Source organism: Ovis canadensis, chromosome 2 (genome assembly GCF_042477335.2).
Source record: "Ovis canadensis isolate MfBH-ARS-UI-01 breed Bighorn chromosome 2, ARS-UI_OviCan_v2, whole genome shotgun sequence".
Classification (NCBI taxonomy): Eukaryota; Metazoa; Chordata; class Mammalia; order Artiodactyla; family Bovidae; genus Ovis; species Ovis canadensis.
In genome coordinates this window covers 123,498,596-123,516,450 of record NC_091246.1, presented here as the reverse complement: position 1 = coordinate 123,516,450, position 17,855 = coordinate 123,498,596, and the positions used below count along the sequence as shown (strand labels likewise).

The 17,855-nt window shown below is 38.5% G+C and overlaps 1 protein-coding gene and 1 non-coding gene across 2 annotated transcripts in view; both read right to left on the bottom strand.

The window, feature by feature from the left end:
• Nucleotides 1-7,711: 7,711 nt before the first annotated feature.
• The window catches only part of MAP3K2 (mitogen-activated protein kinase kinase kinase 2), a 94,117-nt gene continuing 83,973 nt past the window's right edge, over nucleotides 7,712-17,855 (bottom strand). The window contains exons 16-17 of the mRNA XM_069576887.1: nucleotides 13,188-13,365; nucleotides 7,712-10,719 (exon numbers count right to left, since the gene is read on the bottom strand). Coding sequence (XP_069432988.1) covers nucleotides 10,494-10,719; nucleotides 13,188-13,365 — 404 coding nt within the window. The 3' untranslated portion in view covers nucleotides 7,712-10,493. The remainder of the gene's footprint in view (nucleotides 10,720-13,187; nucleotides 13,366-17,855) is intronic.
• TRNAS-GGA (transfer RNA serine (anticodon GGA)) lies at nucleotides 14,990-15,061 on the bottom strand. Its single transcript has one exon. It is a non-coding gene; the product is annotated as a tRNA-Ser (tRNA).

Sequence of the window (17,855 nt, the reverse complement as noted above, 5' to 3'; positions counted from 1 at the left end):
CTTTCATCAAGAGGCTTTTTAGTTCCTCTTCACTTTCTGCCGTAAGGGTGGTGTCATCTGCACATCTGAGGTTATTGATATTTCTCCTGGCAATCTTGATCCAGGCTTGTGCTTCTTCCAGCCCAGCGTTTCTCATGCTGTACTCTGCCTAGTAGTTAAATAAGCAGGGTGACAATATACAGCCTTGATGTACTCCTTTTCTTATTTGGAACCAGTCTGTTGTTCCATGACCAGTTCTAACTTACCCTATTGTAAATAGCTCTGTAGAGTATTGTCAGATACTAATCTTTAACCACATCTTGAACTTAAGACAAATTTTGGTAAACAGAAATAATGGCTTGGGAGCTCCCTGGTGGTCCAGTGGTTATGACTCTGCACTTCCACTCTGGAGGGCCTGGGTTTGATCCCTGGTTGGGGAACCAAGATCCCACAAGCCGTGTGGAGCAGCCAAAGAAAAAAATGGCCTTGAATATACAGCATTTAAGCTCTTAACTGCCAAACCTGGTTAATTTTCCTGAGGATGAGTTGGTTGGATGGCATCACCAACTGGATGGACATGAATTTGAGCAAGCTCTGGGAGTTGGTGATGGACAGGGAAGCCCGGTGTTTTTCAGTCTGTGGGGTCGCAGAGTCAGACATGACTGAGCGACTGAACTGACTGAAGTTTAGTAACATATATGGACTTACTTAGAGTTGATGTTAGAATAAGACTTTGGGGGAAGTTGGGATGGGGTGAAAGTTGAAAGTTGGGATGAGGTGGAAGTATTTGGTACCTGGAAAAATATGAGTTTTCAGGAGCCACAGGGCAGACTGCAGTGTGTTTGTGTTTCCCACAAAAAGATATTTTGAAATCCCAACCTCCAGTACCTCAGAATGGGGCCTTATTTGGAAATACAGTCTTTAGGGTTAATCAAGCTAAAGCGAGGTCACTACGGTGGGCCCTGATACTACATGACTGGTGTCCTTATTTAAAAAAAGACACAGAGGGAGACCACCACATGAAGACAGGAGGCCGAGACAGGAGTTACAGCCACACGCCAAGAATGCCTGGGGCTACCAGAAGGTGGAAAGAGGCAAGGACGGACTCCCCTACAGGTTTAAGGGGGAGCACGGCCCTGATGGTGGTGCCTTGTGTGTGTTATGCTCAGTCATGTCCCCACAGACTGCAGCCTCCCCCACACCCCCGGGCTCCTCTGTCCATGGGATTTTCCTGGCAAGAATGCTGGAGTGGGTTGCCGTTTCCTCCTTCAGGGGATCTTCTGGACCCAGGGATCAAACTCATGACTTCTGCACTGCAGGTAGATTCTTCACCACTGAGTAACCTGAGAAACCCACCTTAACTTTGGCCTTAGAGCCTCTACGGCTAAAACAACCCAGCCAGCTTGCTGGCTTTGTTACAATAGCCCCCAGTATTGAACATGTAGTACTCAATCTGGGGCTTTTATAGATATATTTTAGCACATCTGCAATCATATTCCTACACACAAAACTGTTGGGTCAGAGGATATACAAGACTCTAAGGCTTTTGACTTGGTGTTGCTAAGCTGCCCTCTATATGACAGTGTTAACTTAAATGATCTCCAGTACTGTGGGAGTGTCCGTTCTTTACCTTCTGACAGTAGTCTTTTTGTTTTTAGTCACCGTTAATTTCTGATTTGGGTAATCAAAGTATCTAGAGAAACATGCCAGAGCACGCTGAGGAGAACATTACAGACTTGTATCTTGGGAAGATTTAGTTGCAATGTTTCTAGGCTGTCTCCTAGAAAGTGATCAAACCAGGCAGAGCAGAGACGACAGTGTGTCTAAGAAGAGCTGTGGACAAAGCAATCACAGTGGAAATAAATATCAGCTTTATTAACACTCAAAGTGCCATTCATTTATATTCATTCCATAGTCCAGAAGGTTACTTAGAGTAAGCCTTTGCACCACAATCTTTCAAAAAATGAACATGTAAGAAAAAGCAATTTTCATTGTGCTAATTATTGCAGGCCTTCATGCACAATAAATCTAAACAAAGATGTGTGCCAACAATATACAAATTTCCATATAAACAAAGTCATTGATCACTAACAAAATATAAACATGGTTTCTTTCACATTAGATTTAAAAAAAAAAAGCTATTTACCAGCAAGAAAAAACAAGTACATAAAAACTGTAAAACTCAGAAATTTTATACATTTTTACAAGCACAATTTTGAATGAACACAAAGTCAAATGTGCATCGAGTGTGGCGCATACCACACTGTGTCTGGCTTCTGGTAGGTTTTTCTAATTGTATCTGCTCCTTATAACATTAGCTTAGTGACATTCAACTTCAACAGTGGACTCTATTCCTAACATAAGTAATTTCACATGATACCGCATATTAAAAACAAGGTTTTCCTTAAGTACAACAACATTATCAGATTGGAAATTTAATTCCCAATTCGTTTTCTGCCAGTTACTTAAAATACAAAATATGGTGTAAAGACACAATAATGTACGTTTGGACATTTCTAAACCAATTTAATCACAGAGAATCACAATTTTTCAATATATTGTTTTATGAGTGAGGTCTGACCTTGCCCAGTAAGAAGAAAACTGAAATTGAATTATTTGGGGTAGAATAAAGGAAATATTCAAAAACAGTAGGACAGGCCAACAGCAACTGGAGATATAAAAGCCTTGACATCTCTTCAAGATAATTTAGTTTCTGACATTTTTTCATAGCTCTGAGAATTCAAAGGCTGTTTTAGCGGACAGTGTTTTTGCTACTGCTTAAAACCTATTTTTTCTCTTAATTTGCATTTCATAGAATTCCCAATGAGAATTCAATGTTCTCTGCAAGAGTATTTTAATTGATAGATATCTAAGTAAATCTGCAATCAACTGTGGAAATACAAATACATTTTGAATGGTAAAAACAAAATTAAGAAAATAGTTTTGATCAGCCAGCTGAAAATATATTCATATAGTAAATAATCTCTCAGAAAGCTTTATATATATTTAATTATTCTAACTAAACAGTACCCTTATAAAACAAGTTCATAAAAATGTAGAAATGAAAATAAGAAATTACTGGGATATATACACGTACCTACAAACAGAAAAAGACATCTCCACACACACATCCCCCAATACAGAGTTACAAACATACTTTCAACTTAGTCATGAATTATAGAATACATATAAAATCAGAAAGTGATGTTGAACTCCTGAGTTCTCAACAAAGATAGAACCATAGATAAGCATACTTTGTAAAAGCATGAAAGTCCATCTAAATCAGTAATAGCAATGCAGTTACTGATGGCTACATCTTGAAAGAAGTTTAAACGTAGAGACACAGACAGTAGTTCAATGCACGCATTCACGATGCTCACACACCCATCAACAATTATTGGTCAGAGTAGTAAATCAGTGTACAAATTAAACATTTCCAAAAATGTGCAAAAAAGTCAACCTTGATAGGAAAAGAACACCTCTGTACATAAACTGCCCAGCATTTAACTGAGATTAAAAACATTTACAGAGAGAAACTAATAGATTAAATATAGAGAATTTAATGGCTACATTTAAAAATGTACATTAGGTCAAAGGGTAAATTTACAAATTGATAATCAGAATTTGCAACAATTAAAAGTTTATTCTCGTATTTATCCAAGTTTACTTTTATTTACAATGATATCTGAATAAAAAGAACCATGTGAAATGTAAGAGATGTCAGACACTAAAAGTATTTTTGGTATTAACTCTTTTATAATATTTCAGAATGCAGGGTAGCAAATTTTAAAACCAACAACAATAGAAAAAATGTAAACCTTTTACTTACTAAGACTGTATTAAAAACAAGTATTTGTTTTTAAAGAAGTATTCTTATCCTTAGACACTGCACTTTCACTTGAACGGGGTATATTGCAAGGGTTTGGCCTACTTTCTTTTGCCCGTAAACCTTTCCAGCTCAAATGTTTCCACTAGTTCTTTCTTATTCCAGGTGGAAAAAAAGTCTTTGGAAAAATGAGAACACGACGACGAATCTATTTGGAAGCCTAAGTGTCTAACAGGGTTAGACGTAATTTTGTTACTTATCTCTCCCCTCCAAGCAATGCTAATGCTAAATCACCAACAGCTAATTACACAAATAAGTGAAGACAAAAGTGCTTTTCAGTACAGTCGCAAACTTTACTGTCCTCAACTGGCATTAAGGGACTCAGAAATCCTACCTGGGGACAAATTCTGCAGGTATGCTGGAGAGCAGACTTGTCCTTATCTTCCAAAATGTCTATGGCACAACAAGTCCATAACCTACTTTTCTGCAAAACTTTCCTGAAATGCCCCTCAAGTCAAACACAAGTTCATAAATGTCAAGACACTCTAGGAAGAAAGTACGCACCAACCTGAGGCATCATGTGTCACTGTGTATGTATATGCATCTGTGGTCAAGTGACATTGATAAGATTGGCACGTGTACAAGCTCAAGTTTGTAATGTCTCTATAGGTCCGTAATAGTTGTAGTAAATTCTGCATGTCTAAATGCAAACACCGAGCACCTGTCCTGTAACTTGAAGGATAGACTGAGATACAAATGCTACTAGTACCTGTTTTATCATTTTTATACTATAAGCTTACAATTGGGCAGAACTAACAGTGCTAATCATTTTGGCTATGTGTGCAGAGAATATAAAAGCTTTGGTTTAAAGTGATTCTGATAATACAGATTGTAAATACAAACAAGAAGTCATTAGGCATAGGGAATAATAGTAATCACTGATTTAACGCCTTTTCTGTTATTAACAAAAATAGCATCACTGTCAATTAAAACGCACAATTTTGAAAAATATGAAGAATTACATGAGACTGTAATACAAGCAAAGATAAAATTTATAGCTATGACTCCTCCCCCAATTTTCTGCAGCTAAGCCATGTGCACTCTCACTATAAGCGAGAGAAGGCTCTCTAAACTCCCCTACGAGTGCACTGCCCGCTACAGCTCTGAGAGCTGAAAGCAGTCAGCAGGCACGATGCTTCCACCCCCACTACGGCATCCTGTCCAGGCTGCGGCAGAAGCCAAAGCAAAGCCAAAGGCGACTGTCAAGTAGGAACAGCAGCTTCACAGCGCGCTTCCCTAGCCAACCGGAACAAGGGATAGAGCAACTTCCTTTTGAACACTTGGTAAGCTAAGGATGCTTGTTCTGATAATGTCTGGCAGAATTTCTATTCCAAAGAGATCAGGAAGAACTACGCAAAACCAATTACTTTCTATTTAGGGATTATATATAAGCTATTATACACACATACAAATTCAATTTTAATCTACTTTTAGCAACCAAGAGCTTGGCAATTTACAATAAATACCTTTATTAAACAACTGTTTGTACTAGCTAATTGTGGAAAATGTGCTGGCATTCCAACATCAGTAGGTTATACATATTTAAATTGTTCTTCCAAGAACAGAGACTAATCTAATTGGACATTCACACTTTTCCTTCCTTCCCACCCCTGCCCCAACTCCACACACACACACATACACACACACACACACACACTTCACAGAAAAGCTAGAGTCTTAGTCAAAATGCTAGCTTAAAAGTAAGGATTAGAATTTGCTATCCCTGGATTTCTTGCTCATTGCCCTAAGTCTCATTGCCTTAACACATTTGTAAACCATTTAAATGGCCTCTTTAGGACAGAACCCACCATTCCAGTTCTTCTCTGAAGATCGTTAACTGAAACATGACAGGAATTTGAACAGAGCCAATGTGATGGGAAAATCAACTAATCAACCTGGAAAGTAATTTACTATGTCTCTTTAGAATTAAAATATCTTTCTATCCTTATCTTAGAAATTTGTGTCTAGTAAAACTGCAATGTGTCTATCACAAAACAATGTTAATGTTTCTCTTCTAATAACATATTTTTAAAAACAGAGGTAGAAAAGGGTAGGAGGAATCAGGCATTAAGAAAAGTTTAATGGCCAGTACACAGTCTAAGGCCAAAGCAACTCCTGAAGCCTACTGATTTCGGAGAAACTTTCATTGCGGTGGGTAATGTGAATTATTATTGATATAAAACAAAATTAAGGCATACAGAGAAAAAGGCACTACCAAAAATTAACAATTAAACTGCTTTTCATTAACATTTTAACCAATCTTAAGATTCAAATAAATATGAACATTACATTTGTAACAAAGGCCAAACTTCATATAAAACAGTAAGATCTCAAGAAATTTTCCTGATCTTAGTATAAGTAACACTGTTGGCAGAATTCAGTTTCTAGCAAATGTTTTGGGTATTTTAATAATTCAGACCAAAAGAAAATATTTTCTTTAAAAGAAAAAAGCAGGGGAAAAAAATACTATGTAATGGAATAAATGCCCCCATCACTGGAACTGTCTGAACAGAGGCTGGGTTTCAGAGGGAGTCCTGAGCGAGAGGCGGCCTGACCTGTGCACATCTCTCCAACTGGGGTGCTTCTACTTACTGTCTGTGGTTCAGTTTATCACAGCCGATGGCCACCCAAAATCGCTGTCCCCTCACCTCGTAAGTAATGACAGCTTAAAACATCATTGATGAACTTTTCAGAGTTAAGATATGTCAAAAAAACAATTGTTTGCCCATTTTTTCCTCCTAGACTGTGACCTCCTTACAGACAAGTTAATTTAATACCTGACACAGTAAGTCACAATATTGAATAAGTAAATGAAGAAGACTCACCATGATAAAAAAAAAATTGATAGATCCCTATACTTGGCTGACACTAGGTGATTTTTTATCAAACTATTGGTCCCAAATGAAATCACTGACAAAGAACTCTGCTGTGGGCCAAAGAGTCTGCATCCGGCAAATGTATTTGCTTTTGCTCCCAATCTTGGTTGTCCCTATAAACTGTTCAAATTGTATTTTCTCAGTAATTTCATGTACCTTATTGTACTTCCATCTCAGAAATATTACACACCAGACCTGACATATACAAGAACTGAAGTAGCAGAGAAAGCTCTCTAAAGAAATAATTTCACCTTTTAAATGTAGCTTCTATTTGAAATAAGATAAAGACTCCTTCAAAGCCAATTCAATTTACTACGAAATAAGTTTTAATTTTTCTCTTATAGTTCAGCCTGTGCATTAACACTTCAATTCATACGAATTATGTAAGGTGGTCATGCCTTTGAAAACTTTCTAAGGCAGTAGTCTTCAACTGTTTCTCAGGTTAGAAACATGTTTTGTAAATGAGGAAAATTAAGGATCGTCATATTGAAACTTTCAAAGTCTGTATATTTTAAAATACATTTTAAAGAATTATCATCAAAATTTCTATTAGTCATTATGACATTTTCAACCCTTGTATTCAATATAACTTATGTGCAATGTAAAAGATCTCGTATTTGGTCCAAGCCTAAGTCATGCCATCTTGACTCTCTCAAGGCCTAAGTAGAAAGGTGTATCCTGAAAAGCGCGTAAGAGACTGCTAGTGAATCTTCTCCAGCACCAGAAAGTCTGCCACTACCAAAGCAGAACGCATTTTAAAGGCACAAAGTTAGCAGTCTGGTCATTTTCCAGCCTCAGCAAAGAAACATTACAGTATAGAAGAATCAGGCTGTGCATTTAAAAAGCAAAACACATTTATAGTCATCCTAAAAAGTTCAAATTTCATTTGTTGATCCGTATCATTATTAGAAAGGAAAAAAAATGGAGTGTTATATTTAACAGCCCCTGATAGATGTGTTTCCTTTCAAAATTTTCTTTTTTAAATTTAATTTTGATCTTCCATACCTCACCCCACGTTAAGCTTTTTCGTTCTAGTAGTTTATATATATTAAATTTTTTGTGGTTTTTGGTACCTTTAACAACTTGTATGAAATAAATTCACATCACATTTTTATATAACTCTGTAAACTATTAGTCTATTCTTAAGTCTTTACATAAAGAACAATACTTTTCCATAGCTAATAATATTTTTCGTATAAAACAAAGGTCTTACACAGCAGTGTTAACATAGTTTCTTTTCAGGTGATTTTATTTTCGATAGCATTTTGGAAAGAGAGAGAGACTGAAAAAAGCAAACACTTTGCTTTGGGTTTCACAGTCTCCAAAAGTTTCTCTTTAAAGAACACTTGTCTCATATTCTACACTGCTGATTACCCTGACAGACCAAAATTGAGCCAAAAGAAAATCACAAGCACACAACACAAGGGAAGGAAAAGCCCACTGGTCCAGATACCACGGTCTTGCTCAAGTAGAAGAGATGCCTTCACTCATAAAAGATGAAGAAATTATAATAGATCCACAACCTTGGGGACTACGTTTACAGCACAAGATTTGGCAGCTGATTTTCTGGGGGGTGGGAGGTAGGCTATTAATTCATGTTCTTCCTTGCAAGCTGCTTCCTTTCATTATACCGGAATAGGAGAAGCTTTAACAGCTGTTATTTGTGCTTTGACTTCTTCTCAGACTAGCTAGTGGAATTTCAAATATTCCTACAAGGAATGCCAGATAGGACCTTGATACAGTAAACCAACATCTACTTAACTTCAGAAGCAAAGTATTTTAAAACAGTTCCTAAACAAGCATACCTTTTAGCAGAAAATAAAATACCCAAGTCCCTTATGAACCCCATGAAAGGCATCACATTGAGGGCCTCCAGGGAGAATACTATTTTCTAGACCCTTAAAGTACTTAGTCCTTGCTTTAATATGCTGAAAACATTGCAAGTGGCCGAATCATTGGTATCATTCATGTTTTTCAGTAGCACAAGTCCATCAGAGATAGTGGGTTTCCCAGTAGTCTCTTTCTGCTTGATGTCCTTGGCTCTTATGCTAGAAATATCTGGCAGTTTTTAATCTTCGTTTAAAGTAGTTAATACTTAGTTTTAATATGCCTTTCTTTTCCCACAATTATGAATGAACTGACTTCCGAGGAAAGCATACATACATACAGATGGCTGAGTTCAATAGGCTCCATGTTTAAGTTAATTTTATTTCCAAAATGAAAGTTACTGATTTGGGGGCAATATGCAGCTGGTAAGAAAAGGGTTGCTCCTTGCTGTTTGTACAGATCACTCACCCTTGACTTGAAGTAGCAATCTCTACTCTTGTAAAACCCTCATTATGCACTATATCACTCTCTGAAATTTACTTTTTGCAAGGAACCTGCTTTGTACCATTTTCAGTTTATAACTAGGGCTAGTATATATCTCAGGGATTCTCAACTTCAGCACTTTTAATTTCTGGGGAGGATAATTCTTTGATGGGGAAAGGGAAGTGCTGTTCTTGTGTATTTTAGTTTCTTTAGTAGCATCCCTGGCCTCTAACCACTAGATGCCTCTAGCATCCTCTTTTTTATGACAACCAAAAATGTCTCCAGGCATTGCCAAATGCCAGGTAACATTATCCCCACCCCAGCCATGGAAGCCACTGTTTTACATGGTAACTGTTTTCTGAGGTACTTTAGTCCTCTGTGATCCAAAGAACAAAGGTTTTCTCTCATGACATTAGCTTTTAAGACACGGATACTCCAGGTTAAAGTCTCAGTTCCTAAAGAATGAGTACCTGTGGGGAGTCAGGAGCTAGAATCGGAAAGACACAGCATGCGTGACTCCACTTCTCCTGCCCCTAACGCTGGGGCTCCCCTCAGGTGAAGAGCACAGCCTAAAATGCACTGCGCAACACTCGGCTCTTTCCAGGGTTCCTGCTGGCTGGCAAGTGCGGCCTCTCCCACTCTCAGACACTTAATTAGAGCAGTCTTCTATCTTTTAATTTGAATTTGCTTATTGACTTCACATGTCTGCTTTAAAATAAAACAGTATCTTTTTTAAGCAGAAAGCTATCCCTCAAGGTTTACAGATTCCAGTAATATGGATCTATTATAGTGTATTTGCTTATTATACTGGTTAGGATTAACAAATAAAGATACCTCTAGAGACTCATATTTTCTATCAAGATTCCTACTGAGCAAAAAGCTTGGTAGACAGAGGTTAGGATCTAAAGAATACAGTTACAAGAAGGAACCTATATTCTTTCAGTTGAGTACCTATCCTAAACTCAAGTTTAGGGCTCAACCTCACAAACGAGAATCTATTTTAAATACTATCACTAAAAACTACAAATCATACATCATTGTTTTCTTCTTGTTTTCCATGTCTCCCCATCACTGCCAATCTGTCAGTGACACAGGGAAAGACTCTACAATCTGAAGGTATTCCAATGATTTTTTTGTACTAAAAAGAGCGACTATGTACTAAAGTGCTGTATGTCTCTGAACCACATCAGTACATTATAAAAATTAAAAAAAAAAAAAAAAAGCTTCAAGTTCTTGTAAGGGAAAAAAGGATTAAATATAAAAAATTTAGGTTACTATTATTATTATTAATCAAATTTAACCAGGAATCAAGAGAAGCACTTTTCCCTCTTGTCTGTCTTCCTCCACACCTCTCTTCTCTGTGAAAAAGGAAAAGTGCAGTCAGAGAGAAGGTGCCTGGACAGAAGGGAGCTGGGCAGAGGCGCAGGGGAGGCTCCCGGCCGCTAGTGGCAGTGCACAAACGTGTGCCTCAGAAGGTCGTCAGCGGGCGGCCTCAGTTTGGCCTCCACAAAAATCCGTTTGAGGAAGTCTCGAGTATAGTCGGAGACATGAGGTGGCAGCTTTGGGTTCGTTGGCTGAGTGGCGATTTTAAAGATGGCAGCCATCGCTTCAAACTCCGCCCAGGGAGGCTTTTCAGTTAGCATTTCTACCACAGTGCAGCCCACGCTCCTAAGGGGGAAAAAAAACACCTTACACAAACATCCTCATGAAAGTCAGTTAACGACCCACGAAATGAGAAACGTGTGAAGCTCCTATACATTTAAGCGTGACTTGGTTTCAAGTGTGAAACTTCATTAGGAGGCTGTTGCCGTGGGCAACGGGGACTGAGGTCACAGCCCTCGGCGCCCTCGCGGAGCCGCTGGGCTCTGAGGCGGACGTTCCAGGCGCCTCTGAGGGGCTCCTGCTCCGGACCGTCCGTACCCCAGGCAGCCCCGAGCGGCCTCGGAGCCCCTGCGAAGCGCCAAAAAGACGCAGGGGTGCCTGAGGCCTCGGCTGGCCCGGCCAACAGCGGATGGCCGCACACCTGCTCCCAGGCACCAGGCCCCCCTCCCGGCCCTGGAGGAGAATCCACGGAAGGTACAATGAAGACAAGCCGAGAGAAGAGCACTTCAGGGCAAGAATGATGCGGTGTAGATCGACTGACATGGAGACCTGACAGAAGGAGCTGAAGAAAACAGGGTTTTTAAAGTTGAGGAGACATTTTTAAGTGAATTTGTGTAATCTTAAAGAAACATCTTTTTCCAAACTTGATATCAACCCCAAACCCAAACAATGAGAAAAAAAGTTGTTTTAAAGATAAATATGCCTATAGTCACTACTGAACTCCCCCATAGGGATCTGTCAGGGATACAGTGCAGTTATAAGAAAAGTATTTTATGTATGCAGTCTCGAAGAAAAATTTGTGTTTTGAGTCTGCATTTCAATGAATTCTGACAGCTGTAGAAATAAATGGGAAACACTCAAATATTCTTCTTGTTGCACCAAAAAGTTAAATTTGTGGTACATGAAATGAATTGTTTTATAATAACTGTTACTAATAAAATGCCTTTTAGTGCATTATATTGACTCTTCGTTGAACCAACAGCCAACTTAAACATCTATGCAAACTTTAAAAAGTGCTTTTCTTTCTGAAAGCTGGTACTGTCTTAGAAGAGCTTTCCAAATGTAAAGGAGTGAAAACTGTAGCATATAATGCATTTATATAACTTTCAATATTTGATGTTTGTTAAACTCCACTCTGGGCAATCAAAAATGGATAAAAAATAATGAGAATGAATTGGTGCTTCCCTCCTCCTTTTGCTATGATAAGAGAAAAGAAATTTACCATATTTATTTTTTTAACTTTGTGTTTTTGAATTGCTTTCAAGGCATATTTTCTATTGCTTATTACTTTAGAGCTGTGCTTCTCAAACCTGACAACACTTCAGAAATCTTTGCCTGGTCCCCACTCTTGAGATACTCACATATAATTGTTCTGAGATGAGCTCTGGGTATAGCTAATTTTTAAGTACCAATCCTCCTCCTTCCCTCCATTTCTCAAATGTGTGGATAGGTTTGAGAGCCACTAGACTAACAGGTTAAATTTTTCCTATTTAAGGGAGATAATCAATTTAAAGCAATACCTTTAGTTTTGTTTCTATGTGGCTCTGTTGATGGCTTTGTTACAACTAAATTACTGTGTTACTATCTTGTTAAAAAAATAAGCACTTATGTTTGAGCTAAAAACAAAAACCCAAACCTGTACTTTAAACATAAGAATCAATGAAAACAAACCACAATTTAAGCTCTCAAATTTGTTAAGCACAGAATATCATTCATAAGTTTTGCTCCATATAATTCTCTAGCCTGTCACTGAATGTAAGTGTTTTTTTGTCTTTATTTTACAAAAAATAGAAACATTAGAAATTCTTTGTCTTTAGGTGCCTAAAATGAGTACCTATTAAGAACTTTACTCAAAAGAGCTCATGTAAGTAGCTGGGGCTGAGAAGCAGGCAGGAAAGACTCCAGAGCTGCACAATGGAAAGGGTTTAGAGAACTGCGGACACCCTCTCAGGGTGCCTAACCTCAGGCTCAGGAGCTGGCGGGCAGTGAGAACTTGGTTAAGGAGGAACCAGAGTGACCTTTAGTGAACGCCAAGAGGAGGAACAGAGACTCCCCGCACTTCCTAGCTCTGCAGTGGTCACAGAGAGAAGCCTTCTCTTCGCAACTTCAATAAATACCAATAAACACCAAAGGGAAAAAACCACTTTCCTCAGGGGGAAGTAGCAAATGACCGTTTTATGTTCTATCTTAAAATACTAAGCAATTAAAGGTTAACTGAATTATAAGACTAACAATAAAGATTAATTACTTTAAAAGTTCATCCGGGAAATAAAATGAAGACAGCTTTCTAATGCTGAAATTTGCTTAAGAAGAAACTCTTCTCAAAGAATGAAAAAATGGTTTGAAAGCTCTGTTTATTTGGTCAGTTATTAAGCCTCAAAGGGCATAATTAAAATGATATCAATCCTTATAATCCTGACATCCTATTTCAAAAGTACAAAAAAGAATTTAAGTTCATTTCAATAATTTCCATCCTGAGTGGAAATATGTTAATAAGGTGAGTGTTTTCAGGCAAATCCCGCATCAAAACCTACCAGATATCTGCTTTTCTGCCATAGCCTTCTCCACTAATCACTTCAGGGCTCATCCAGTATGGTGTGCCTGTGACAGACTTCATTCCCGTCCCTGAAAGACAGATGGTTTGAAGCCGTTTGCTGGCCCCAAAATCTCCTAGTTTGACGTTGCCTGTTGAATCTCTCAGAATATTTGCACCTAAAACAAGAAATACCCTCATTTCATTATTTTTATTGGCAATCTGGAAGATAACATAAAAGAAAACGGCAGAAAATTACTTAGACTCTTCAATCTGTCTCCAGAATCAGGCTGCTTTTTGCACCTCTGAATAGTACCTGGTTAAGGCCAGGCGTATGGTCAGTGTGTATTAAAGATTTCTTACATGGAACAATGAAAATTTAGTGTCACTGTGTGTGCTTCAGGACCTAAGAAAAGGTTCCCCCACAGAAAAGCTTCCCCCACTGAAAAGGGCTGGTGCAAGCGGGAGGTGAGAACGCAAAAGAAGAGAAAGGGGGAAAGGACTAAGAATGGGAAGTTCACACAAAAAGGAGTGGAAGTTCAGAGAAGGATGATGAAGGCAATAGCAGGCTCTTGGCCCCAGCCTCTCTGTTACAAAGCAAGAAGCCCATACAAGATTATTTCCCTGTGAACCTAGCCTCTCCTCAGGAACCTCCGTAATCAAAATTTCTCCTTCTCAACTTCTACAGAGCACATTTTAAATCTATTCTAAGCAAGCTTCAAGGTTTCTGCTCTAAAATTTCATTTGCTTCTGTAGCAAACTTTTCACTTTATTTATTATAAACTGAACACGACTGCTTAGCTGAGGAAGTGTTTACAGAATCCTCCACTGTAAACTTACTCTTTCCTCCTTTCCATACCAAGCTCTCTGGAAGTTCACTATGTATAAGTGAGTGAGAGAGTATGCTCTGGGCTTAGGAGTTACATATATTATTTGGAATTATTCTGCATGGGAGATCTGTCTCTTCGTTCCTATTTATTTGACCATCCATTTCTACCAATCCGAATATGTGGATATTTATTTTGCACTTTGGGTTATAAACCAATGACTTTATTATTATTGTTGTTGTTTTGTTTTTGTTCACGTTGTTTACAGCTCTGTCCACTGGGAGCCCTCTCTGCTGGCTCCTGTGTCCCTCTGCCGTAACTCAGTCATCGCGCTCACACTTCGTTGGATTTCTGGACTGTGTGTGTCAGCACTGCGTTACATTCTGGAACTAGAAGATGCTCCATGCTCACTCTGTACCTCCTGCACCAAGTCTACCGCCCGCCGTTTCTCCAAGGGACACTAGCTCCTTTAGTGGAGAATGGTATCAGAAACCAACAATCTAGGAGCTAGGTTCATTTATTTTTATTCTCTATTTTCCCCTTTACCATTCTTTAAACTCAACCTTTTTTCTATGATTATGTCTAATTTCTTCATATATAAATTTCTAAAAAACTACTTTTAGTAGCTACATATATTATCTGGAATTATTCTGCGTGGGAGATTTGTCTTTTTTCCTACTTATTCAACCATCTATTTCTACTAGTGTGAATACATGGATATTTATTTTGCACTTTGGTTATAAACCAATGACTTTACTTTTTTTTTTTTTTTGCTCATGCTGTTCCAGCTAAGTTGCTGTTTTTAAACAAGCAATTTATTTTACTGACTTATCTAATTTTAGCTTCTAAGTGAAGTCACTCAGTCGTGTCCAACTCTTTGTGACCCCATGGACTGTAGCCTATCAGGCTCCTCACTCCATGGGATTCTCCAGGCAAGAATATTGGAATGGGTTGCCATTTCCTTCTCCAGGGGATCTTCCCAACCCAGGGATTGAACCTGGGTCTCCTGCATTCCAGGCAGACGCTTTAACCTCTGAGCCACCAGGGAAGCCCTTAGCCTTTACCTAAAATCTTCCTAACCTTCAGCATATTTTAGATTTAAAAAAAGATTCCTTATCTGTCTTCTTCTTCTTTTTTTCTTAAACAGCCTCTAAGAAGGAATGTGAATAGTGGAGAAAAACCTTTATTATAGACTGGAGAGAATGCAAACTGTCCATCCCTACCATGAACTTCTGGCCCTGTCTCCTGTCCTCCAGCAAGTTTCCCAGTCTAGTCACTTAAGGCCTGTCTTGAGGGGAGAGCCAAGGACTCGCGGGACTCTGTCAAAAAAAACCACGCCGCTGTGTCTAAAATATTTGAGCTGGGGAAGGATAACCAACAAGCCAGTTTTAACGGTTACCACCTGGGCAGAAGCAGTCCCAGGCAGGTACATGAGGAGAGCTATCGCCGGGGAGTCATCACCAATGCTGAATCAATGCCCATCCTTACAAAGGGCGGAGGAAAACATGTATATAGCAGGTTCCCAGTATAGTTACCTAACTTTTTAAAAACTTACTTTGGACATGTTAAAAGTAAACTGTTAAGGAGACTTTTCAAAGACACAAAAGCAGATAGAACACTGCACGACCCTCTCACCCAATCTCAGCAATCATCTGGGCAACTCTTCTAACCACACTAATAGCCACTCCTTCCCTCATATTATCTGAATTGAATTAAAGACATCATGATCAATAAACAGTTCAGTACATATCTTTATAAGACAAGGACTCTTATCACACATAAGACAACAGGCAATAATTCCTTGATATTATTAAATATATACTCAGTGGTTTTCCTTTTTAAGTTTTTTTTTTTTCTTAAAAAAAAAAAAAATCTGAATCCAAACAAGGACCTTATGTTGAGAATCACTGATACATCTTTTAAGTCTTTCCTAAAGTTCCTTCCAATCTTTTTTTCAATTCTTTGCAGTTTAAGAAGAATCTAAGTTGTCTGCCTACAGTTTTCTTATTGTCTAGGTTTTGCCGAGCCCATCCTAAGGAGTCATTTAACATGCTGATCTGTTCTCTATAAATGTTCCATAATTTTACAATTTGGTAGCTGAATCTAGAGGCTCGATCAGACTCAGGTTTAAAAAGAATTTGGGGTGGGGGTGGGTAGGAAACTGCTTTGTAGACATAGTCTACAAATAGGAAGTATGCGACGACAGACTGTCTCTGTGAGGTGACGTTAGCAACCATTAATGTTTAGTGCATATATCTATTACTCCCATTAGCAGTTGTAAAATGGCACGATTCTGTCATTTTCCCTCTTTGTTAGCCAAAATATTTTTATAAAGGTCATCCTCTATTTAGTCCTCAGTAGTGTAGTTCATGAAAGAAAGGTTAAATAAAGAAACCCTATTATGAAATAATGAGCTGGTTCCCTACTTTTCATTATGAACTCGTGAGTCTAAATTAAAAGCAAGCAACTAGCTTTCCTTTTCCCTTGCCATTTAAACACTGCTCATTCTGGGACTTCCCTGGGGGCGCACTGAGTAACAATTTGCCTGCCAATGTAGGGGACACGGGTTCGATCCCTGGCCTGGGAAGATTTCATATGTAGCAGAGCAACTAAGCCCCGTGCACACCTACTGAGCCCGCGTGCTACAACTACTGAAGCCTGAGCACCTGGAGCTCATTCCCTGCAACAAGAGAAGCCACAGCAATGAGAAGCCCTCAACACCACAGCGAAGAGGAGCCTCTACTCACCCAACTAGAGAAAGCCCACGCAAAGCAATGAAGGCCAAGAGCAGCCAAAAATAAATAAGCAATAAATAAATAATAAAAGGTTTCTCTTTAATTAGGAAAAAAGTCTTAAAAAAGTTTAGAAAATACATAAAAAGTAAAAAAATATGAAGGAAATAAACAATTACCACTCATCCTGCTACTTGAAAATAACCACCATTAGTCATGTGGAAATTGTTCTACATCATACTTTAATTTTATAAACTTGAGATCATACTGCATGTTCAATTTTGTATCTTACATTTTTCTTATCAATATATATTTGCCCTATAATGTTTTTCTGTCTTTGTGTTTTTCTCTTTAAGCTTTTTTTTAAGGGGTCTCAAATCCTGTGACAGATTTTTGTTCAAGTTGTTTTCATTAAAAAGTACTGATTTTTAAAACTAATAAACTGCCACACACAAAACATGATCCACAAAAACATTCTCTCTTCCTTTGGAAGGTTTTACGATGCACTGCTGTCATTAACCAGTCTTTGACTATTACTTAAATGTCCAATTGAGACAAACAGTTCTGAGGCCGTTCTTCCACCACTGATTAAAACTGGGGTGGCAGGTATTGGGGATAAAATTCATTTAGCCTTCTGAGCTTTCTGGGCAGACCTGGTGACCTTGCCAGCTCCAGCTGCCTTCTTGTCCACTGCTTTGATGACACCCACAGCGAGCATCTTGTCTCATGTCATGCACAGCAAAACAGCCCTTATAATGTTTTTAAATCAGCTTGCTTCCAACTTCCTCATGTTACTGGCAAGGTCAGAAGAGGATCCACTTGAACAGGTCGCTCCCCTCAGTTCCTTTATCTTATCTTATTATGAAGGCTACAGAGAAACTGGCTTGAATAGAGATTATTACTAATAGAATAACTTACAGATCATTTCCCTACAAAGTATAGGGCATATACTTAATTGAAGTACACTTGACGTACAACACTATGTTAGTTCCACGGCGTACAACACTGTGATTCAATACTTCTATACATTATAAGATGACGACCACCTTATGCAGTTCTTGGCTTTCAGGTTTTGAACTTGACATCTGAGGTCTGCCTAAGCAGGGAAAA